Source organism: Thamnophis elegans, chromosome 13, assembly GCF_009769535.1.
Source record: "Thamnophis elegans isolate rThaEle1 chromosome 13, rThaEle1.pri, whole genome shotgun sequence".
Lineage (NCBI taxonomy): Eukaryota > Metazoa > Chordata > Lepidosauria > Squamata > Colubridae > Thamnophis > Thamnophis elegans.
The window spans coordinates 19,029,604-19,054,986 of NC_045553.1; the positions used below are offsets into that span (position 1 = coordinate 19,029,604).

General features: G+C 46.8%; 1 protein-coding gene across 3 annotated transcripts in view; it reads left to right on the forward strand.

Annotated features, from left to right (window-relative positions):
- The window catches only part of TET3 (tet methylcytosine dioxygenase 3), an 86,447-nt gene that overhangs the window by 50,867 nt on the left and 10,197 nt on the right, over window positions 1-25,383 (forward strand). For all 3 annotated transcript variants that reach the window (XM_032229592.1, XM_032229593.1, XM_032229591.1), the window contains exons 3-9: window positions 5,345-5,435; window positions 7,705-7,798; window positions 8,423-8,631; window positions 17,199-17,349; window positions 18,410-18,499; window positions 20,567-20,704; window positions 22,796-23,132. In XM_032229592.1, the coding sequence (XP_032085483.1) occupies window positions 5,345-5,435; window positions 7,705-7,798; window positions 8,423-8,631; window positions 17,199-17,349; window positions 18,410-18,499; window positions 20,567-20,704; window positions 22,796-23,132 (1,110 nt within the window). The remainder of the gene's footprint in view (window positions 1-5,344; window positions 5,436-7,704; window positions 7,799-8,422; window positions 8,632-17,198; window positions 17,350-18,409; window positions 18,500-20,566; window positions 20,705-22,795; window positions 23,133-25,383) is intronic.

A 25,383-nucleotide genomic window follows, 5' to 3' on the forward strand; every position in this document is an offset into this window, starting at 1 on the left:
ATGCGGCTGCTTTGGTCACTGGTTCTGATAATGTACCTCGCACGCTTGCTGCCTGTGAGCATGTGAGGCCACCGGGAACAAGGGCCACCCTCTCATTTGCAAGTGTTTCTGCACGCTTGGAATAAAAATTAGGGTTGCTTAAGAAGCAGAAGCTGCTCAATGGTGCTTAAAAACAGCTAACCAATAACCAATCACAATTGCAGCTTGCGGAAAGGCGCCTGACCCTCTGGGGGGCCAGCAGTCATTGCAAAGCCTGAGTGAAATGTGACAGTTGGTTCTGGTCATGCCAGAATCTCTAGTCGCCCAGAGTCACTTGATAGTGAGATGGGCAGGGAAGCATATACATGGAATATGCTTCATGCATATTCAACAAGGAGTTTAATGTCTTCGTGCTCTGTACCCCTAAAACTCCTAAAAGTTGCCAGGTCAAATGTGTGACATTGAGGCTTTTAAACAAAGTTCCTCTCTCGAAATACAAGGAAAAGTTTGTGATAGCCAAAATGCTGTGATCATTCAGAGGTTGAATTAAAACTAGTGAATCAGGTTCAAGTCTCCGTTCGGTCACTGAGTTTGATAGGCAGATTGGCCCAGTTACTCTCTTTAAGCAATCCTATCTGACAGGACAATGTGAGGATGAAATAAGGGGAGACCTGGTTTTCTGCAATCCCAGAAGAAAGGCAGTTTATAAATGCAGTCAGCATCAAAGACAACACATTCCTTGCTTCAGGTATTTGGGGTTGGGTGGGGGGAATGTACCCTCCTTTTAGACTACTAACACGTTTAAAAGGCCAAGTTTGCTGCTAAAGAGCAGCAGGGAAAGCACTGCCGATCCTACAAAATCCCTCCCCCCCCCGTACTTCCCCTTGTCTTGTTGCATACTGACGGAGCTGCTACTGAAGAGCAGGTTCCATAAGAAACATTTCCTGGGCAGTCGGCAGCCTCCCTCCCAGCGCAGCCCTTGAATTGATTGCAAACGGCAGGGGCTGCCCCCCGCCCCCTGGGAAGTCTCTTCCAGCTCTAAGGAATGCAAGAGAGAAACAGCATTTGGGGCAGGACTAGTTGCTTCTAACCCTCTGGAATCCATATATAACTGCATCAACAAGGACCTAAAATTTTGCCTAATTCTGATGAAGGAGCCTGGGGGCAGCTTGCAGAGGGACTCTTGCAAAGCAGAGCCTTGGGATGGACAACCATGGGCAAGGAGCAACCTGAAATGTGCCCGATGCCAGTCCCTTGAAATCTGGCAGCAGCGGCTGGAAGCCCTTGGCTACATTGACACTGCCTACTGAATAGCACTTCCTGTTCTATGGAGAGGATCCTGTTTGATCATTGGATGTTGTGCTCTGTTTTTTTTTTTCTTTTGAAATTGAAAAAGGCTTTTTATGTAGATTTATTCCGATTGGAAGGAGAAGTGATAAAACAGCCTGATTTGGGGAGTAGTGGAATACAGGTAAACCCCACTCAGAAATCCACCATTGCTTCCCTGTTTTTCTTTGAGGAGCTCAGCTCTCCATCAGGATTTTCTCCTTCATCTCAGCTACATTGTTTCCATCTTCCCTAGGCCTGGCATCTTTGAGTTCCCTCTCTCTGCTGCCACATAACCCTTTTGTCCTTTGCCCACCCGATTCGGTTTGCTAGCTGCCCAGAGTCTCCTGGGTCTTGGCCTGTTGGCTCCTTGAGACGATCTTATTTACACTGACAGCCACCGCAGGGGCCGCCCTCTGCTTGCCCTGCCGATTCCTCTGGCAAGATCTCTTCTCAGATGCTGTTTGCAGGGAGCCTCTTTAGGGGAACTGCTTCACTGCCAGGAACACAGACACCGGTGCACTCTGCTTGCTCTTTTGGAGGAGGCCACCACCAACCAGAACTTGGCAGGGTGAAATGAGCCCCTGCAGTTTTTATGGCAAGATGTTGGAAGTGGTTGGCCATTGCCGCCTTCTTCCAGAGAGAGGATAAGCTCAAAGTCACTCGGTTGGCATTTGTGCCTAAAATAGGACTGGGACTGACAGCCTCCAGGTGTTTCTAGCCCAGCACTCTATACTCAACATTAACGGAGGCCCACATGTTAACTAGTTGGCATATGGCAGACACCCAGTAATTGTAGGTTGTTTGGTTTACATTGGTGTGTTGCATTAATCAAACCACCGTGGCTAGTCAGTTATGATTTATAATGGCAATCAAATGTAGCTTGTTGGACAAACTATATCTTAATGCAGTGTGTGAACCCAGCCGCTCAGGTGATAGACATTATAAGCCAAGCAGTATGAAGCCCCATCAGGGCCAAGTGTGGTTCCTGTGAAAAAAAGTGGCATCTCATGGCCTTCTTCCAGGGTGGTGCTTGATATTCCAGCCTAACCTGTAGCTTTGGGTTTCCAGGTCCAGTTGTTTTGCTTCCAAGCACAAATGAGGCCAGTCAAGCAACAGTACCTGATTTGACCACGATCTTTGCACTGGTTGAATTCTAGAGAAGTTAGACTTTCTTGCTGGTAACCATACAGTTTACCTCAACAAAGTGGCAGATATCTTTTAGGCCACAGAATCACATTTGGCTAGAGGATCTGTAGTGTTAATGCAGAACAATGATAATTTGCAGAACAGTTTTTAACAGACGGACTCTTAATTGGCAACTAATGGTTTCTCTTGGGTATCAGATCTTAGATCAACCATTTATTTGCATTTCTCCTAGTTGGGGCTTTGACAAAATGAGAATTTATGTACTGTGTCCTTTGGACAGCTGGACATTTGTGGTGGGCTTGGCCTGAGCCAAAACTGGGTCTAATTAACAAACCAGCTGAATTTATACTATGCAGACAGGCAAAAAGAGTAAAGTCTGTTGGTAAGTATCCTGCAGAGCAAAAATGGGAGATCTGGCTCGGATTCTTAAAAGTGCTTTTTCAGGAGGCAAGTGGACTGGGTTTTCTTCCTTGAGGAAGTTTCCCCCCCTTCTTCCTCAAGAAGTTGTCTTTTGAAAATGCACTTTTGAGACAGCTCTGACCTGGATGACTGAGAACCTCCACAGGCGTGGATCAGATTACTTTCTTGGTTCTAAACTTAATCTAGAAAGGAGCAGATGCTTTGCAATTCAGTTTACACCAGTTGTGGAATGAGAGCAGCAGAGCCCAGCATCTCTCAAGGGGCCTTTGAAGTTGTTGGCTGCAAAATGTAAGGCTTTGACTTAAACGCCTTCCCTGCCCAGGCAGACCTTTCTTGGCATGGCAAATGCTGTGGAAACCAGCCCTGGTTTTCCACATCAAGGACTGGATAGGCTTTGTTTTCATTTCAGTGTTCAGTTCCTTTATTTTGGGAATAGGAAGTGAAATAAGGTAGCCCTCCTTCCATTTCTGGCCTCAGGTTGAATTGGAAGAACCAACTTTGAAACTCTGAGCAAGGCTCATTGAAGCTGACTGGCATCGAAGCTAACGACAGTGAACGACAAGCAAATTAAATATGAGTTATGGGGAGAGAGGGGAAAATTCTGAAGCCAGCTGGGTCCCTCATTGATATTCTGAGTATTTAACATAGGCATTAAATCAGGAGCGACAGACTCTGCTCTCTCCAGAGAATCTGGATTCCGGTGTTCTCTGGATCAAGCTGGGAAAGCTGCTATTGCTTTGAACTCACCAAGGAAGGCCTTTCAGCAGGAAAAGCCTTTTCTTACAGCAGGCAATCATCATCCTTAGAGCAAGAAATCGGATTCTGAAATCGAGATTTGCCGGAAGGCAGTTTATGTTAAGCTTGGAAGTTCAAGCTCTTTTTAAAAAAATCTGCCTGCACCCTCATCCCAAAAGTTCTTCCATCAAATTCAGAAGCACTCTGAATTTCGTAGCTCTGTGTGGTCCTTGGAGAGACTAGTCTGGTGATGGAGAGGCCTTAGATGATTCCAGGGAGCTGAGTTCTTTAAAAGTGATTTAAGTTATTTTATGCTACTCTTCTATTTAAAAATGCTCTCTGGCTGGCTTCTCCCCACTTACACTAAGCAAAAATGGAATTGGGCAGCTCATAATTTAGATAAAAAAACTGACTATTATTTTAGCCATCACATTATGCTGGAATAGTCTGTGTGAACACTGCATGAGAGATCAACACAGCGATTATGTTTTATTTATCTGGGTTTAGTGTGCTGTTAGAACCCACACGGCATCTCATCCATTCTTCCTTGTGTTGGGATAAGACTTGGTTATCTTTGGACAACTTTCTGGTTTGGGACTGCAGAAAAGTATTTCTTTTCAACTTCTAACACAGCATTTCTCTTCCTCCAACTTTAGTTCTCAGTCTGTTTAAGACTGTCATACCTTTGTTTTGGTGGTGGGTGGGTTTATGCCCCTCCTGCATTGCTTTTTGGCCTCCCCATGAAATGAAGGTGTTAAGGGGCTTACAATGGGGAGGAGTGATCTGGGGATGGGGGGAGGAGGGAACACGTAGCTTAAGCTTAAGTTTCTCTGGACCCTGTTTAAATGGATCTGACCTGGATAGACCAGCTGTTTTTCTGAGATGGACTAGGTGATTGCAGGCAACAACATCCTTTGATCACCCTTTGATCTTAGAAAGTCATTCATGTGAGGTGTATTTTATGAGCTGGAAGAAGCCCCTCATCCCAAAAGTGCTGCAGGAAAAGGAGAAGGAAGTTTATCTAGGAAGACTGATGTGTTTGTTTCCTTTAGCTTTCTTTGGACTCCTTGGGTTGTTTTCTCCTGTCAAGAGAGTTTTGTCCTGGGGCAGAAAGGAAGCCTCAGTGAACCTCTTGTGGAAACACTCTGGAATGACAGCATCAGAAATCCTTCCCAATGGGGGCTGTGGGATGAAGGGGGCGGTTCAAGGAGGCATCATTTTGCAGCTGCTCGTACAGGCATTAACGCTGCTTGGTCCTTACAGTGGCACTGTCCCAGATGTTTTGTTTTAATCGAAAACATTTTGCTTTAATCCTTTAAACCTCTTTTGTTGACCAGGAGAGGTTTTAAAACAACTGAATACTATTCAGTGCAGCAATTGACTGTCCAATATTTAATTGGTTGAAAGTTGAAAGGAGACAGTGAGTAAAGTGGCCATTAGAAAGCAGTTTCCCTTTGCTGTTGAAATTTCAGCTGCTCTTGAGAAAAGGTTGCAAGGTTTACTTCTTTAAAATATCCCTTGTCTGCCAAACACAGAAAAGTGGGCAACATGGAGAGTCTCCTTTCACTGCTTATGCCAGGAAAAGCACCCACTCCCCAACTTACAAAAGGCATTTAAAGTTTGCTCTAGGTGCTTGTTCAGTATGGAAACAATCCCTTGAGTGACCTGTAATCAGTCAATGATTTCCATTCCTTGGCCACAAAAAGCTAATTGCTTGTTCTTGCTTTCTCAACAGAACAAATAGTTGAAAAAGATGAGGGGCCATATTACACTCATCTGGGATCTGGACCAACTGTGGCATCCATTAGGGAACTTATGGAGGAACGGTAAGCCACGATAGGGATCCTGAAGAATTTGAAAAGAAAATTTCTCCACTGGTATATCAATTTTTCATACCCAGAAATGAAGCAACTGATTTTTTAGCAGAATAAGGAGGACTTATCTTGATCTTGACAGAGAATATGGATTATGATGACAATGATTGCATTTGCATTTTTAGCAGCTGCATCAGGCTGTTGGCTCATGTTCAGTTTGTGATCCACCAAGATAGTCACATCCATTTGTATATATTGCTGTCCACTTTCTCTTCCTGCATCCTATAATTATGACTTTGATTTTTCCTGCTCTACTGTAGGTTTTGCATTTATTCCTATTGAAATTTATCTTGCTGGATCCTCCCCCATCATTGCAGCTTCTCCCCTGAATTTTAGCACTCTCCTTTAATGCATCCCCTCCCCCCACCACATACCATTTCTATGTCATCTGAAAATCTGATGGTTTGAAATATTTTCTAGTCCCTCTTTCAGATCCCTCAATAAAGATGGCCATAGAATATACATTTAGCATTTCCCCTATGCTGATGTGGAGCCCCTGACATTCATTCCCTGTGCATTATGCCCATCCACCTGTATTCTATCCATCTAAGGGTAGTGTTGTCCAGCTCCCTTTAGCATTTTCTTTTATAGGATTTTATGCTTTGCTGAAATCAAGGTGTACCATTTTGCTGAAATTCCCCATGTCAACTAAATTGGTTTGGTAGGAGCATTTCCTCTCCCCTCAGTCCGCATAGCTGGAAAGGTTGGGGACTACGGTTCTAAAGCAGAATGGTGCATTGGGACTGTGAATAGCCCCCATCCTTTCTGCCACCCTTAAGCTGCCCTTAGCCTGACATATGAACTACAGTATGGATCCATTAAGGAATCTTGTCCAGGAGTCCTTGAGGCTTGCACTACAAAGGGAATGCAGGGGATACCTAGACATGGACGTAGATGTAGGAAGTAGGACTTCACAGAAAGAGTAGCAGAAGTTTAGAAGCAACTTCTAGCATAGGTAATGGATCAATGACCAGTAACCTAGTTAAAACATGCTTGGAATAAAACACATGTCCATCACATCTGACAAAAAAAAAATTGGAAAAATAACAAAATAAACGAATTAAAAAGAAAAACAAGTAAGAAAAACCCCTCAACGGCAGAATCGATGGACCCCTCAGTCTTTTTCTGCCATTTCCACATTTCTCTATTTCTCTGGATAGGTTTCTACTTTTACAATTGCCTCATACCCACCCGAGTGCTCCGAGTCATTCCTAAGTGAGCTCTCCCCGAGTTAGCCTTGCATCTCAGGTCAGAGGCACTGCTGGAGATGAGGCAGGAGGGAGGCTGCAGAAGGACCTCCATGTATTGGCGGCGGCAGTGGCTGCTGCTGCAAACTGCTTCCCCTAGAAGAGGAGCCTTCTGAGATGACCTCCCTTCACCCTCCAGGGAAGGGTAGCCATTCCTTCTTTGCTTTTCTCCCAAGGCTGAGGGTCATCCTGTTACCTGATCCTCCAAATCCTTTTTCCTGTTTGCCATAATGAATAAAACTAACTGGGTCAGAATAAGGGACTTTAGCAAGTTGTGGGAATACTAAAACCCAGCCAGCACTAGGGGCAGAAGAGTGCAAAGCAGCCATTTCCTCTTGTTCTGCCCTTTATTCATGTACACATAGCCTCACGGTACACACATAAAAGAGGCCACACTTGCACTATTGTGATTTTTTATTAAAGAAAACCTCTCTGCTAATCTAGAACTTGGAGAGCCAGTTCGGCCTAGTGGTTAAGTCATCAGGCTGGACACAGGAAGACTTGAGGTCTAGTATCTTAGGCCCAAAGTCAGCTGGATGGCCCTGGGCCAGTCACTTTCTCTCAGCCCTGGGAAGGAGGTAATGGCCCTGGGAAGGAGGTAATGGCAAACTTTCCAGAACTGCAGGGACTTGTCCAGGCAGACTCCAAGAAAGGGACATGATTGAACCAAAAGGAGGGGAGGGGGAATCTAAACTTCCTTCTTATAATAGTCAAATATTAACACTTTCACAACTCTTACATTTGGCTATTGATCATGATCATTAGTATTCAATATGCATGAAACCATATTTATGTTATTTTATTTTAATTCAAGTTGATGTATTAAGGTAAAAGTTATATTCTGCAAACTTTTCCGTGCAATGTTTCTGTTATATTTTTATTTTATTTTATTTTAAGTAAGTTTTTAAAAATATTCTTGCTCAGGTAGCCCCATCAATGTCTGTTGTGCTGATGTGGTGCGTTTTTTCCACCAGGTATGGTGAGAAGGGGAAAGCCATCAGAATTGAAAAGGTGGTCTATACCGGGAAGGAAGGAAAGAGCTCCCGCGGTTGTCCTATCGCAAAATGGGTCAGTGAGGAAAATGTAACCCATCCTAGAGCAGGGCTTCTCAACCTCGGCCTCAACTTGAAGATGGGTGGAGTGCTGGCTGGTGAATTCTGGAAGTGGAAGTCCACACATGGCTGAGGTTGAGAAACACTGTCCTAAAGAGTTGAAAAGAGCATTGTTATTTGTGTTTTAGGCTCTCTCTTTTTAACTTCATTTGTGTAAATAGAGTATATAAAACGGTACGTTTTGATTGGACTAGCCTCTAAGCCCTGCAAATAATTAGAAGGAAAGGTGATGATGGGGTGTCTTTCAACTATGATAGCTCAGAGTCCCCATGCTTAGAGAGGGTTGGGGTTAGGTTACTCAGACATTTATTTTTTGCAAGAGCGCAGCCATGGGAGAAGTTCTAGTCTACCAAGCCAGCCTGGCCTTCAGAATAGAGAGCAGGGCCCTAACCAGCCAAGCTTTCGCTTCCTACAGTAGTCCACTGTAGGGAGCCCAACCTTTGTCCTGGCATGGCTTTGTCCAGTTGAGGCTGACTTGCCAAGTTGCCTTGTCCAGGGAGGCAATCCAACCTGCCAAAGGAACAGAAGGGGGTGGGGGAGTCTCTTTTTGGACCAACCAACATCTTTGCTTGCATTCCAGGTCATCAGGAGGCACAACGTGGAAGAAAAACTGCTGTGCCTGGTGAGGCACCGTGCTGGCCACCACTGCCAGAATGCTGTTATTATCATCTTGATCTTGGCTTGGGAGGGGATCCCTCGGTCCCTGGGGGACACCCTCTACCAGGAGCTCACTGACACACTCACAAAATTTGGAAACCCTACCACTCGGCGATGTGGCCTGAATGATGAGTAAGTTTGTCTGGCTCTTCCCTAAAAGCAGGAGAGGAAGGAGAAGGGAAGGCTCTCCCTTGGTTCCAAGGAGTTAAAAACCCTGCTTTGTGTTGGTGTGTTGTAGCCTTCCTGTAATACCTTTGAACTGAGAAGTGAAATGGTTTGCTTCCACATTGTCCATTGCAAGAAAAGCAACAGTCTTGCAGCACAGAGACATTTACTAAAAGAGAACCTTCTGCTGATAAAGGGATTGGAGTTTAGAACCACCACCATCACCCCCGCCCCGGCATTATTATCTTTCTTCTTGTGAATGGAGGCTTGCATTGGGCAGGTAATAACCCGCCTAGAGGGAGGCAGCTGTCTTGGAGGTTTAAAGACCATCAGATAATATCAGGCATTTAAATTTTTTATCCTTGAATTTCTTCTGTTTCCTTATTTCTTTATTTTTTCTTTTTCCTACTTTGTCTCCAGTGGACTCCTTCTCTTAAAAGATGACTGAGGTCTGTGTGTACAGAAGGATAAAGTACTGGCCCTCTGCTAGGCTAGGACATGATCTTCAAACAGAATAATAAGTAATAATAAAGCCCAGATGATACATAGAAAGATTCTGTTAAGTAAACATAAACCTTTAAAAATAATAAAGAGTTTAATTGTAATTTACTTTCATTTTCCAGTGGAAGAGAGGGAGTGGTCACGTGTGGGTATTCTCAAAGCCTGATAAGTCCAAAGACTGAGAGCAAACTCTTAAATACTGGTGCCTTCCAATCCTAGCCCAGTTTCAGTCTCCTTGGTCCAAGCACTGTTGAGAATTGGTTGTAGGTAGGATTAATTTGGTTGCAATCTGGTTTTCTATTTGGTTTAATTGGACATTTTAAATTTGTTAAATTCTAAATTAGCAGCTGCGGCCCCAAGGAACAGTTCTCTGCCTCGGGCGGTTGGGGAGGGCCCTGTGGGGCATTCAGACTCCCCCTTGCGGGCCCGGAGCCTCAGCCCTATCCCCAGGATTGCGGGGGTGCCAGCTCCAGACTCAGCTGCAGGAGCGGCTGCTTTCTTTTAACAAGAACAGTGGAGGAAGCAGCTTCGGCGCCATGTGGAGCGCATGAGCCACCCGCGGAGCCGCCGATTGATCCGGGTGGCTGCCGCTTTGCCTGGCTTCTTATTTGGATTGGGAGGGGCCTCTTGGGGGTGAGGACAGCATGCCTGGGTGCCACGTGGCTCCTCCCGGCTTCGTTGGAGCGGTGCCGGATCCTGGAAGCCCGGCTGAGCCGCTCGGGTTCCCTTGGCTCCTCGCCTACGCACGGAGCTCCAGCGGCCATTTTGGCTGCCGCCACGTGCGTGGGGCCTCTGATCCACTCTGGGATGGTCGTGAGGCCTAGCCAGGGGCATTTGGCCTAGTAACCCATGAGATCAACTGGCCCAGGTCCCGGCGGGGCTTGCAGAGGCCTGTGTTCCTCCTCCACTGGCACGTGAGTGGGGCATGGAGGAGGGATCGGATCTCCCCCAGGGTCAGGTGGCGGGCCCAATGGGGGGTGTGGAGGACCTGGCGCAGGGGTCTGAGGGAGTTCCCCCTCCAAGATCTTACGAGGCCCAGCGCCCATCCAGGGCTCCACTAGAGAGGAGGCCAGGAGGCACAAGGCCATTGAAAAGACCTTTGCAAGGGCAGAAAGACAGGCAAAGGCCTTGAGGCCTACTTCCAGAGACAGGTCCAGGTCACCAATCAGGCCTTTTTCTGGGCATTCTTCTCCCAGAAGTTTCAGCCCCTCTTCTCCCTCGGCCTCTCCTGATAGGGTCCACTTTATTTCCCGGCGGGGGAGGTCTCCCTCTCCTTCAGTGTCTCCAGGTTTCCTAGTAGAGACCCTGCTGATCCTTTGGAGGGTACATCCAGGGGTCCTTGCCCCTCATGCAGGTTGGCTCCCCAGAGGCCTAGTTCCTCCTATGGAGATGTGGAGGATTTGGAGCATCTTCCGGAAGGCATTAAAAGGCTTATTTCTGCAGCCACTTCGCGGGGCATCGGCCAGCGAGACAGGAGCTCTCACTCTTCTAGGCATGGGGGCTTTAGCTGTGCCCAGTATTGGGCTTCCTCTCCTTCCATGGTTAACGAGGCTTTGGTCATGGGGGAGGAGAATTTCCAGGACATGGGTTTCTCTGAGGACGAGGATGCTCCTTCTTCCTCAGGTCTCTTTTCCCCGGTCTTGTTCAAGATACTCCTGAACAAGGTGAGGGACACCACTAAGGTGGGGACTGGGGATCCTTCTGTTCCCCCGTCTAGGGATCCTGACATGGCTATGTTTTCCAACATGGCCATGAACAAGGAGGAGATTCCGGTCCCTCCCTTGTTCATGGAGGTCCTGACCAACCAGTGGGCCCGGCTCTCTAATTTCTCGAACCCTGGGAGTAATGACCACCGCTTCTATAATGTGGAGCAGACCTTTGCCCAGGCCGTTCAGTTGCCCCTCACTGACACTCCGGTGGCTGCCCTGGTTTCTTCCTCTTCGGTGGTGTCAGGGGATGCTGCAGATAAGTTAAAGCCGGAAGATAAACACGCTAAGCTTACCTTGAGAAAAAATTTCAATGCCATTGCATGGGCTATTAAGTCCGCAGCCTCAGCTTCTTATTTCAACCGTGCCACAGTTATGTGGCTTAAGCAGCTCCAGGAGCACATTCCTATCCAGGATGAGCGGCTCCACCAGGATCTAATCAAGATCATGGCGGCTTCCCAGTTTTCCACTGATGCGGCTCTGGACATGGTTAAGTTTGCGTCCAATTCCTTGGCCACTTCAGTTACCTCTCACCGGCTCTTGTGGCTGCATCACTGGCAGATGGATAACAAGGCCAAGTGGAATCTGGTGGCTGCTCCGTTCAAGGGTCCTAATCTTTTTGGGGAGGCCCTCGACCCCATTCTGGTAGAGAATAAAGACAAAAAGAAGGTTCTGTCATCTAATGCTAAGAAGCCCGAGGCTAGGTCTCACCCTTACCATAGGCAGTCTTACAGGGCCTCTGACTATGACCATAACCAACGTTTTTCTTCTTTCCGCTCTGACAGGCAGTTTCCCAGGTGGTCCTTTCAGGACAGAAACCGGTTCCAGCACCAGTCCCAGTGGCCCTTTTGTGGCAGAGGCGGCCGTCTCTACTGCAGAGGGAAGTGACTCGAACCCGAGTCGTCCCATCGGCGGCCGCCTTTCCCTCTATGCGGATCAATGGGACAAGATCACGTCGGACGCATGGGTCCGGTCCACGATATGGCACGGTCTCAGGTTAGAATTTCTCTCCACCCCCCCGAATCTCTCCAGGTCGTTCCCTTCGTCCCGGAGTCTGGAGTGCCGCCGCCTGATGGATCAGGCTATTGCCCACCTTCTCGACGTTCAGGCGGTGGAGGCAGTTCCCCTGGAGGAACGGGGCCTGGGCTACTACTCCAATCTATTCGTGGTTCCGAACAGCTCAGGGGGTTGGAGGGCAATTCTGGACCTCTAGCGCCTGAATCATTTTCTGGTGTACAGGCGCTTTAAGATGTCCTCCCTCAAATCTATCCTTCAGGGCATCCGAAAGGGGGATTTCTTGGCTTTGGTAGACCTCACCAAGGCCTACCTTCACATACCGATTCTGCCCAGTCATCCCAGATTTCTGAGATTCTCGCACGGAGCCAGCCACTACCAGTACAGAGCTCTTCCCTTCAGGCTGGCTTCGGCCCCCCAAGCGCTCACGAAGGTTCTAGCGGCTCTGGCGGCTCATCTGCATTCCATCCCGGTGCGATTCCAATGTTATTTAGACGATGTCCTAGTTCAGGCGGGGTCTCTTTCTCAGGCTGTCTCAGACCTTCGGCTCACCATCCGGAGTCTTCAAAATCTGGGGTTTTCTGTAAACTTCCCCAAGAGCCATCTCTCCCCTTCCACCCGCATTCTTCATCTGGGGACGGACATAGATTCCATGTCGGGGGTGGTCCGTCTGTCCCAGGAGCGTCAGAGGAGTCTGCGCCAGCTGACAGAAAGTGTTCATGGAAGTCGGTTAGTTTTGGTTCTCAGGTTATCGCAGTTGTTAGGCAAGATGGTCTCTTGTATAGGGATAGTCCCTTGGGCCAGACTCCACCTCTGGCCCCTCCAGTGGGAGCTCATCCCGTTCCAGAGGGGGCGACTGAGCAATTCCCTTCGGACTCTCCGCATCCCAGCGGGGGTCAGGTCTTCTCTGGGGTGGTGGCTCTCCCCAGCCATTCAGCGAGGCTGCTGCTTCTGGGAGCTGGACAGGGTGACCGTCACCACGGACGCAAGTCTGTTTGGTTGCGGGGCCATGGTGGGTTCCCGGTTGGCCCAGGGCAGGTAGACGGTCTCGGATCTCCACCACAACATAAATTGGTTGGAGCTGAAGGCGTCCCACAGTTACATCCGGAAGGTGGTAGCGGAGAAGGCACTAGTCATAGTTGTGGCCCCTTATTGGCCCAGGAGGCCCTGGTTCGCGGACCTAGTCCAGTTGTCGGTGGCCCCTCTGTGGAGGATTCCGCAGGAGGATGTGGTCTTGCAGCAGGGGGTCCTGCTTCACCCGGAGCCCCAGTGGCTCCATCTGACCGCCTGGCTCTTGAACAGCGGATACTGAGGGGGGTTAACCTGTCCTCCGGGGTCATTCGTACCATCGAGGCGTCTAGGCGTCCGTCGATGACCCACATCTACAATTCCATCTGGGCGGCCTTTGTCCGGTGATATTCCCCTCTTGGCATTTCCCCCGACAGGGCCACGATTCCCAACATCTTGGACTTCCCGGTCTTGTGGGGGGGTCTTCTTCCCTCTCTCATGTTCCCCTGATCAAGTGTTTTCTGAAGGGGGTGGCTAATCTCAGGCCTCCGCCCGTCCATAGATTCCCCACGTGGGATCTTCCCCTAGTTCTCAGGGCCTTGACGGAGACCCCATTCGAACCTATCCGGTCTGTTCATCTAAGATTGTTTGAGCCCCCTTTGAAGACATTTGTTGGGCAGCCACTTGGGCTTCTCCGACGCCCTTCATCCGACATTATCGCCTGGATGCCTTTGCTTCGGCGGACCATCCTTTGGTCGGAGGGTTTTGCAGAGGGTGGCAGCCGATGCTCCACTTGGGCCTTAGGAGTCTATTTTTCTCCCTCCCTGGGACTAAAGCTTGGGTATGTCCCACACGTGACCACTCCCTCTCTTCCACTGGGAAAAAACGTTGGTCTTACCTGAACTTGTCTTTTAAGGGGAAGAGAGGGAGTAGTCATGACCCGCCCTGAGGGTTTTCTTTTGGAGCCAAGGGGAGGGTTCGGGTGTTTCCCGGGGGGGGGGGTGTTGTTGTTTTTGTTGTTGTTTCAGTTCTACCATTCGCCTTCGAGGAAACTGGGCTAGGATTGGAAGGCACCAGTATTTAAGAGTTTGCTCTCAGTCTTTGGACCAATCAGGCTTTGAGAATACCCACACGTGACCACTCCCTCTCTTCCCCTTAAAGGACATGTTCAGGTAAGACCAACGTTCTTTTCAACTCCAACCTTAACTAAGAACGTTTTTGCACTGCGACCTTAAGCTGCTTGACTCCTCACTGGATGCTGGCTAGAAAAGCTAAGATAACCCCTTTTTAAAAAGAAAAGCTTCAGCCATCCAGCAGTCCGGTGCTTGGCTTATGAAGATAGGAGGTGTTTCTGTTATAGTACCCAGAAACCAACTGAGATGAAGGGCTTGACTTACAATGAAGTGAAGGATAGTAGGGAATCCAATCCATTCCCCCTGAGCCAGCCAGCCTGGAAGGCACCACTGCTGAGCTGGAGCAGGAAAAGTAGACTGAGGGGGACAAAGGGAGGATGGCGTTGTGCGCAGCAAGGCGAACAGGTTATGCAGTCCAGCCCTCAGCTGAGCTCTGACAGATAAGATTCCTGTGGGGCACAAGGAACCTGGACAATTCTAGGAATGGGCTGAATCATAAAGCTGATCCCGTCTGCTACAAGAGTCTCACCAGAGAGGGCTTTGCTTGGGAGCCAGAAGATAAAGGCTTCCCTGGTCTGATCTGTGCCATTTCTTCCCACCAAGGGAGGCCAAGCTGGAATGCCTGCTTACTTACCCCTCTCCTTTAGCCAGTTGTTCCACCACAATTACATAGAACCTCCTCAATATGTGTTAGACAAATTCCACTGCTATAATTTAATTTTTTTTAAGACAGTAAAACATTCTTATTAAACTACAATATCAGTGACTGAAAAGACGACTAGCATTGTGTAATTCATCCTTAATTAAACTAAAGCTATCCATGAATATAACCTCTCTAATAAATTTTCATCGCTTAATTCAATTTATGAAATAAACAGATAAGAAGTGTTTAGAGCATCGCTGGTGCTCCATGGAAGACTTGGGTTAGAGCTACTATTAAGGCCTACCTTGGACAATAAGGGTGGCGAATTTCCCAACCCCTTCTTGGATCTCCATATTGCTGCCCCAGCCCAGACTTGTTGAGGGTGACATGTGACCTCTTTAGTGGAGGGACCCAGAGAGCGTGCAGGGACACGTGGAAGAATTTGTTCAGCATCTATTGGACAAAGTTGCTCCAAATCATTCGGAATTGGACTTGAGCTTTGTTGTAGGAGATGCCTGGGGAGGAATCTTGCCTGTTATCAGGAATCGGTTTCAACCAGTTAGGCCTGAGAAAGTGGACAGCATTTTTAGGGCTGTGGGCTCAGCCACCTGCTCTTGATATACATGCCTCTCCTGGCTCATTAAAGCAGCAATCCAAGATATGTCATATGATAGTATTCCAGAAGTGATGAACTGATCCTTGAATGAGGGGTTGTTCCTTTACCTTTTAAAGAGGACTAAATTTGCCCCCTCCTCAAGAAGCCATCATTGAATCCCACTATAGTGGACAGGTTTTGAAACTATTTCTGGCAAGAATGGGATGAGAGCTGTGCAGTCATCCTTGCCCCCTTTGTAGCCTTTGACACCAGCAACCATGTTGCCCTTCTGGATCAACTCGGGGGGATTTGAGGTAGGGGTAGGGTTCTGTTGTGCTGTTTTGCCTCCCTTATGCAGGCTTGGCTACAGTTGGTGGTGATTGGGAAGGAGAAATCCCGCCCCCAGCCCCTACCATGTGGGGTGTCCCAGGATTTGGTGTTCCTACTCAATATGAGGCATTTAAGTACGATCATCCTTCACCACGGGGTGAGGCATCACCATATGCTGATGATACCCCATTCTATATCTATGCCTCTGGTGAATTAAGCAATGCTATGGGTGTCTTATCCCCATATGGGGAGGCTGTGAAGGTCTGGGGGGAGAACAGGCTTTAGCTGAACAACATCTTCAGCAAGACCGTGTTTTTGGGACTTGGGGCCTGCTGCTTCTGGAACCATGCCATCTGTGGTGCTGGGTAGGGTTATATGACTGCAGATAGACTTGGTGCACAATTGGAGGGCCCTCTTGGACTCGTGATTCCTGCTCAAAGAGCAGATGGCACTGATGCCAAGGCAGGCCTTTTTGCACATCTTACTGTTGTGTGACAGTGTCACCATTCCTGCATTGGGGGGCTCTACTTGTGTCCTGGTCACCTTTAATTGCACTACTTTACTGTACTCTCCATGGAGCTATCTTGGAAGAGTATCTGCAAGCTTTAACTGTTACCATATGCAACGGCATAGGCAGCATGCCTCTGAAATGCCATGTTATGCCTCTGCTCAGTGAGTTGCATTGGTTGCCAGCCTACCTCCAGCTCCAAGTCAAGTACTGGTTTTGACCTTTAAGGTCCTTCATGGTGTAACTAGGTTATTTGCGGGACTCCTCTCCCCAATTACATCTGTTGGCCCCATAAGAGCCCCCAAGAGAGGCACATTGTGGATCCCTCTTGGAACTACACTTAGGCCTTCTGGCTGTGTCGCCCATCTTATGAAACCTTTCCCTTCCTGAAATGGGGTCAGCTCCATCTGCCCTTTTTTTCTCCTTATTTTCTGGATTTTTTTCTGTAATTAAGCATGCGTGACTACAAACAGTCTCAGAACGGATGTGAGTTGGTGCAAAGGCTCTCCTGGTCAAAGTTGCCAGCTATTCCTTGAACAGGGAAGAAATCAAGGGCATCTTTCAAATTGTGCAAGGTTTCTGTTGGGGCAGTGCAACCTTATCTGAACAACATAAAAGGTAGTCCTCACTTAACTACCCTAATTGTGGCTAGACACGCATGGGGTCCCCCTAACTAGCTTGCTCAAACGGAAGAAGCTTTTTTGGATAAGCAGCGAAACGTTTCCAATGAAAAAAAGTCCAGGTGCCATGACTCAGCTTCCAGACAAATTACCTGGATGACTTAGAGTCTTCATGGACTTCATGGCAAGGTGTCTCCCCTCATCAATAACAGCCCTCTCTGGAGGAAGAAAACGAGTGTGATAAGGGACCACTCATTCCTGACCCTGAAGCCGGTCCATAAGGGTATCATGACCAATAGCATCCAGAGGTTTAGTATAAGCCCTACCTATATTGTGTCAATTGCAAGGTAGCCAGCTGCCATTTGCTTAGAAAGCGGCCAACGATGCTGTGCTCTTGGTTCTTTGCTCTTCTGTCCCTGGAATGGGCAGCCTAGGACTCCTTTCTACAGACTTGACTCCCTTTGGATTTGTTGCAGCCGAACCTGTGCGTGTCAAGGCAAGGATCCCAACACCTGTGGTGCTTCCTTCTCCTTTGGCTGCTCTTGGAGCATGTATTTCAACGGGTGCAAATATGCGCGGAGCAAAACTCCCAGGAAATTCAGATTACAGGGAGACAATCCCAAGGAGGTGAGTGTTCTGGTCCTTCTTCTTTTAGAGGGATTTATTGGACTTATCTCCCAATTTAACAGATGGAAGAGTAACAGTGAAGGGCAGTGGTTTTGAGGAGGGGCTTTCCCCCCATGTAGACAGCCTGAAATACCATAGACTGGTTTCTTGCTTCCCTAAGAATCATACAAATAACCATACATTTATTGATTAGTCCAAATATATTTACTTGGAAGGAAGAACCACTTACATTGGATTTTCCCCGATGTCGGTTTCAGTCTTAGTCGTGGAAGAAACTTACATTTTCAGACAAAAAGAAACCACGTTATCTAATTCTAGTTGAGGCTGCGGAATGTATTTTTTAAAGTCTGCATTCTCAGTTGATCCAACCTGTGGCAGCGTTTGGGGAGAGGATTCTCCTAGAGTGAACTGCCTTGAAAACCACATTTTCCTATCAATAAAAGTACCTTTGGGAAGAAGTTGGGGCATTTTATATAAAAGGAAATAATGAGGGATTGACTGCCTGCCTTTTTAAAAAGATTTTGTATTTCATTATTTTTACAAATGGCTCAAGGTAGTGAACTCTCCTCTTATTTTTTCCACAACAATACTGTGAGAGTGACTGGCCTAAAATCACCCAGCTGGTTTTGATGCCTAAAATGGGCCTATTGCTCACTTTCGCTTGCTTTCTAGCCTGCTGCCCTAACCACTAGGTCAAACTGGCTGAGAAAGGGGCCTTCAGAGAAGGAAAAGAGAGGAGTCTGTGAACCTTAATCTCATTCAGTTCTTTTGACTGCCAAATTCTCCTGGGTGTAGAAACAGTTCTATGCATAGCTCATAGCCGTGGAACATGTATCTCAAAAACTTGGGTTAGGAAGATGCGATTGAGTTCATGTTCATTTGCTCCCCCTGAAGAAAGGAAGGCAGTTGCTCTGAGGAAAATCTGTTCAAGTTCAGTTCCTGCAGCAGACTTATTTCCAAAGGAACTTGGGGTAGAGAAAGTATTTCTAGGAGTTGCTACTGACAGCACCAGGCTCACTAGAGACACTAAGGAGCTAATCTTGACCTTCTCTCATTCCAGGAAGAAGTTCTTAGAAGAAGTTTCCAGGACTTAGCTACGGAGGTTGCACCACTTTATAAGAGACTGGCACCCCACGCCTATCAAAACCAGGTGGCTAGATAACTTTTCCATGATTTGATTGGGGCTCTGATAAACATCTACTGACCAAAGTTCTGCAACAGGCAAAATATGGAATCTAGTAGCTGAAATTCTCAAAGGCTCTACAAATAAAATCATGTGACTCCTAGGAAAAGGGTTGTAGTCCCCAAATCTCACCGGAAGAGCTCCATCATAGAGATTGCTTTTTCGCATGGAAGTTGCTATTCCGTTACGCTACAGTGGGGCAAAATTGCTCTCCTTGGGAGATGCAGTACAAAACAAATGGGAGAACATCCATTTGGCCTCCTAGTTTTCCATTTACCAGTTTGTTGTCTTGTAAGAAAGCTGATTTGCAACAAGCTGGAATAGATCTTTCTTGCACGTCAGTTTCAGTGCCTCTTGCATGGGTCCTGCCTGTTCAAAAAATATGCCAGGTATCCGTGAATCTCACTTGCTTGGAAAGAGAATAAAAGCAAGGTTGTTCCTCATCTACTTGCCTATATGGGTTGGGTTTGTACATTGTACTTAGCCACAATGCAGTTTGTGCTTGTGACTGGGGAATCCTGCCATTGTGATAGGTGTGAGTTTCTGAGTTGCCCATCTGCTCTGGAGGAAAGTCTTCCAGTGCTCAGTTAGACTTAGACTTAGAATAACTTTACTGTCACTTTGAATGTACACTAATCAGAATACATTAAAATGAAATTTTGTTGCATACAGCTCTCAAAGGGTCACCACCTCCAGTATACACTATCTAAACATGACAAAATAAATAAATAAATAAGCATATAACCACATATATGACATAGAGAAACAACACTGTCTAGTCTGGATGTAAACATGTACATGGCGAGGAAAACAACTCTTGTGAGTTTACTAGGCGGATGGCGTAGGAAACAAAGCTGCTGCAGAATCTGGTAGTCCTGCTCGAAATATTTTGAAACCTCCTCTCAGAGGGGAGTAACAGAAACGGACTGTAAAGTCGGTTTGTGGGGTCTGTAACAGTGCTTTGAGCTCTAAGCACACAGGAGCCGAGGTGGCGCAGTGGTTAAATGCAGCACTGCAGGCTACTTCACCTGACTGCAGTTCTGTAGTTCAGCTGTTCAAATCTCACCGGCTCAGGGTTGACTCAGCCTTCCATCCTTCCGAGGTGGGTAAAATGAGAACCCGGATTGTTGTTGGGGGCAATATGCTGACTCTGTAAACCGCTTAGAGAGGGCTGAAAGCCCTATGAAGCGGTATATAAGTCTAACTGCTATTGCTATTGCTAGCTTGTAAGCAGTATCCTGAATGACAGGAAGCGAGATTCCTATAATCTTCTCGTCTGCCCTTACCACTCTCTGAATGGACTTTTTATCTGAGGCACTGCTGCCATCAAACCAAACAGTGATGCAGTTTGTTAACACACACTCAATCGTGCCTCTGTAAAATGTGACCAGGACAGAAAAAGAAAAATGTGCTCTCCTCATCCGACGCAGGAAATGCAGACGCTGGTTTGCACACTTCACTAAGGATGACGTGTGGAGAAACCAGTTCAGATCGTTAGTTATTTGCACCCCCAGATACTTAATACTGTTGACCACCTCTGTAGCTGCATCTTTGATACTGAGTGGAGTATGCTGGCTCTTTCTAAAATCTACAATGATCTCCTTTGTTCTATTAACATTTAGAACCAGGTTACTTTTATTGCATCAGTCCCCCAGAGCCTTCACCCCTTTGACCCACCACTGCCATGTCCTCCACATACTTCACAATATGATTTGTAGTAGATTTGGCACAGCAGTCGTGGGTCATCAAAGTGAACAGTAGCGGACTCAAGACACAGCCCTGTGGGGAGCCTGTACTTAAAGAGAAACTTTTCTTCCAACTCGCACAAACTGAGGCCAATCAATAAGGAAATCAGGTATCCAGTTACATAAAGGAGTATTAAAACCTAATAGTTTATTCACCAAATGCTGACAAATGATTGTGTTGAACACCAAACTAAATCAACAACACAGTTGCTTTATCTTTTTTCACATTAAGGCCATAATGTGAAGCATGATGCAATAACACAAATATCTTTTCTTTCCTTTTTATTAGGTTGCAAATGAAGATGTAGCAATAGATTGCCGACTTGGACTGAAAGAGGGACGGCCTTTCTCTGGAGTGACGGCATGCATGGATTTCTGTGCTCATGCACACAAGGACCAGCACAACCTTTACAATGGGTGCACGGTGGTAAGGGCTGCTTTCCTTTTCTTCAGTTCTGCCTGTGAAATATTCCAGAAGGGCCAAAAGTTTCTTAGAGTATCCCAGGAAAGGTAATGAGCCTTAAACATTGAAAAACAAAGCTTTCACAAACCACTTCTCCTTCTCCTTCCAATTCAAGCCTTTGAAATATTGGATAACATGGATTCTAGTCTAGTGACACTTCTGCTATAATTACACTTCGCTGCCATTTTCTAGTGAAAAATATAAATTTTGCCCTTTGCATTTGGAAACCACTTTAGTGCACCTAGTCAGAATGTATTTATACAAAATTGAAAGGTGGCTTTATACCACTAGGCTCAACTGGTTTTATGTGTGGTAGACAGTAGAAGGAAAATTCTTAGAGACTTGGGAAATGCCATTAAACCAGATATGTTAAGAGTGTAGACACAGCTTGAATTAATTTCAAATGTTGGTAGTGGTAGGCTAAAGGTACCATTCTGAGGGTGAAAGATAGGGAACTTTGCAACTGGACTGAAATCAGTTGCTATCACCCTGTGGTTTCTGGTAGGAAGCCGAATTGGGGCAATTCTAAATATGGCTAATAGTTACTTTGGCACATGTCAAGATGTAAGAGGCTTGTGGCTTCTCCCAGAGCTCTGTACATTGGTCATGCTGATTTGGAAACTGAGAGCTGAAATGCAGCTGAGGGCACTGAGGCTACAGACATTAAGGTGCCATTTCATTTTCAGTTGTTTTTGCTACTAAGGAATAACAAGTTTACAATTCTCAAAGTTCATAATATGTAAGTTGATATGACACAAACCATTAATCTTTCCAAAAAGGTTAGAGTAACAACTGACAGAAGAATTGCAAAAATCATAGAAATGTTAATGTATTAGAGAAGCCTTTTAGATATGGATGTATCTCTATCACATTTTTCCATCTTCCCATGGATGAGCTGAACTTGCAAAATCTTTTAGTTCTTCCTCATAGGAAGACCTATAAGATTTTGTTTTCCAGGCGACCTGCCATCCTATTCGCTGCCATCTGTACATCCTCTACCACCAATTTAAAGTATGGTGCTCAGAATTCCCAAGTGTGATCTAATCAGAACTGAGTACAGTGGAATAATGATTGTACTTCTTGCAATTTGGATTAAAGTCTTCTGTCAGTGCAATCCACAAGTGTGTTAGGTTTTTTTAGCTGCTGTATCAAACAGCTTGCTTACATTCAGAGGGAGACTGTTGAATATAATATCCTCATTAGTAGTGTCACCAAGGCAGGTTTTCCCAGTTCTGAACAAGTGGTTCTTCCTACCCAGGCATTTCCATTTGTCTCCATCTGAAAATAAAATTATTTTGATTAGATCTGAAGTTACAAAAGTTTTAAAAGCAGCTGCAGATGCCATCATCAGAGAAAATATTCATTCCCTTCAACTTCAGTGGCTGCAATAATATTCTACTCGTCAATCTCTCCCATCATGCTAGTTTGCAAACCATCAATTTAGAGTAGAAACCTCTGGTTTCAAGCAAAAAGTTTGCTTCTTTTCCTTTTTCACGAGGGCATGCTCTTGATTTGAGTAAGTAGAAAGGTAGGCAAACGAGAAGGAACTCTTCTCCCAAAACCAAAATCAAAATATTGATTTTTCCATTTGCAGTAGCGGTAGGATTCCAGCAGTGCCAAGTAGAGGGAGCTCAGATTTCTGGAGGAAGAAAACCCATTTTCCTGTTTCTTCCTTGCATTTCCTTTGTAGAAATGTGTTTGTAAGCATGAGTACCTGCAGGAGTTTTGATTATCTGAGCGGGACATGGCTGATGTGCATTAATGGGGCTTGGGTAGGAGCATATGAGAAGCAACTCCTGCAACTTTCTCCTTGTTTGACCACAGGCCAGGATGTGGCGATCAGGCATTTTCTGACTATGCAGAGGAACTTTTTAGATCAGCCCTCTCCAGCTGGATGCTCTTTACATGCCACAGCTTCACCTTCCCCTTCCCTGCTCCTCCAGCCAAAGTGCTGGCTGGACATGACAAGCAAGAGCTGAGGCCCGGAAAGGCGGTTGCGGTGTTTTTGCATGTTGGGATTTCACGCATGGCTGACTGTTTTGCTTGCCTTTCCAGGTGTGTACCTTGACAAAAGAAGACAATCGCACCCCTGGGAAGATCCCTGAGGATGAGCAACTGCATGTTCTTCCCTTGTACAAAATGTCCACCACAGATGAGTTTGGCAGTGAGGAGAATCAAGCTGCAAAAATGGGCAGCGGGGCCATCCAGGTCCTCACCTCCTTCCCCAGAGAGGTGAGAAAGCTTCCTGAACCAGCAAAGTCTTGCAGGCAGAGGCAGCTGGAAGCCCGGAAGGCAGCTGCTGAAAAAAAGAAAATGCAGAAAGAGAAACTGATTACACCTGAAAAAATCAAGCAGGACGTCCTGGAGCTCCCAACCCTCCAACAGAATGCAGGTAAGGACAGCAGAGCTTTGTAACAGCCGGTCTTAGTAGCTGCAGAAAGGTTCAGCAAGCCAAGAAGGAAGCCTAGTCACAGGTCTGGCAGTGGTCAGACTGTCCAGGTAGTCCAAGCAGTGCCCTAGCAAGGCGTCTCGGGTGTCGTCCCAATGCTTGAAGGACCCACGTCAAGGCTTCTGTACTGAGAGCTCTTGCTTTCCATACAAGTCCGGTTGGAGTGACCAGCTTAATAAGGAACTGTGGCCTGCTCCCTGTCATTCTCATTGCATTTCCCCCAGCCATTTGTTATTGTTTAGCTTCCTAGCTTAGAAGTAGCTACATTCCTACTTCTGAAGAAGGTAGGAGGGTCAGATGGAAGGACACTGCTAAGAACTGGCCTCAAATCTTACACTCTCTTTCTGCTCCTACTGCACGAAGGGAGACCAATTTAAGAGAGCCATGACAACCCTTCTTTCTTTTTTAACCCTCATCCTGATTCAGATAACTTATGGAGGTTGTCTTCCCACCATCTGTTTTCTACAATCTTCTTATCTGTTATGGCATCTCTCGGTGCTTGTGTAGAAACATGGCCTGTCGCCAGGAATTCCAGAATGCCTTTCAAGTTTTTGTTAGAACAATCACTTGTATAATGTGACGACCTGTTCTAAAACAAGGTCCCCAAGAAGCTATAATCTAGATGGCTCCATTCCATTCTTCCTCAGCTTTTGCAGGTGGTATCAGGTGATGGCAAGCAAAGTATTGGGGCTTCATTACTAACCTTATTCATTTTTGTTTTGTTCTAATTCCTCCAAGTACATATCAGATTATTAATTACCAGTAGTATAGCAGCCTAGAAAAGCGGTAAATGGTTGCCTTGTTTCCTTCTCCGTTGTCTTGGTTTGGTTTGGTTGGTTTGGTTTATTGGATTTATATGCCGCCCTTCTCCCAAGGACTCAGGGCGGCGTACATTAAAAAAAAACATATTACAAAAGTTAAAAAAAATTAGATATAATATCCAAAAAAAACCCCAATTAAAATTAACGATAACATAAAAAATCGATTAAAATTAATAATAATCAATAATTTATTTTGTTTTGTTCAGGCCAGGCTGGCTTGCTGGAAAAGCCAACTTTTTAGGGTGCATCGGAAGGACCGGAGGTCGGGGATTATACAAAGCTCCGGGGGCAGCTCATTCCAGAGGGAAGGCGCTCCCACAGAGAAGGCTCTCCCCCTGGGGGTCGCTAGCCGACACTGTCTGGCCGACGGCACCCTGAGGAAGCCAACTCTGTGGGATCGCACTGGACGGTGGGAAGCTACCGGTGGCAGTACGTGGTCTCGCAGGTATCCTGGACCTAAGCCATGGAGCACTTTAAAGGTCATAATTAGTACCTTGAATCGCACCCGGAAGACAACCGGCAACCAGTGCAGGCCGCCTAAAAGGTGGCCAACATGGGAGCACCTAGGTGCCTCCATGATAACCCGCGCAGCCTCATTTTGGACCAGTTGAAGCCTCCGGGTGCTCTTCAAGGGCAGCCCCGTGTAGAGAGCGTTACAGTAGTCCAGGCGAGAAAGGACGAGGGCATGAGTGACTGTGCACAGAGCATCCCGATCCAGGAAGGGGCGCAACTGATGTACCAGGCGAACCTGGTAAAAGGCTCTCCTGGTCACGGCCGTCAGATGTTCTTCTAAACTAAGCCGCATATCCAGGAGGACTCCCAGATTGCGGGCCCTCTCTGAGGGGGCTAAAATTTCTCCCCCTATCATCAAAGATGGAACAAGATGCACAAATCGGGATGACGGAAACCACAGCCACTCAGTCTTGGAGGGATTGAGTTTGAGCCTGTTCCTCCCCATCCAGATCCGCACAGCTTCCAGGCATCGGGACATCATGTCGAGGGCATCGTTTGGGTGGTTTGGGGTAGAGATGAAAAGTTCAGTATCATCAGCATATTTATGGTACCGTACCCCAAAACCACAGATGTTCTCACCCAGTGGTTTCATATATATGTTGAACAGGAAGTGTGAGAGAACCGACCCCTGCCCCCCCCCACAAGTGACGCGCCTCAGGGTCGATCCCTGCCCTCCAGTCAACACAAACTGCGACCGATTCGACAGGTAGGAGGAGAACCACCGTAAAATGGTGCCCTCCACTCCCACCCACCCCGAGTTGTCGCAGTAGGATACCATGGTCGATGGTATCGAAAGCTGCTGAGAGGTCTAATAGGACCAGGACAGAGGAGCAGCCCCTGTCCCGGGCCCGCCAGAGATC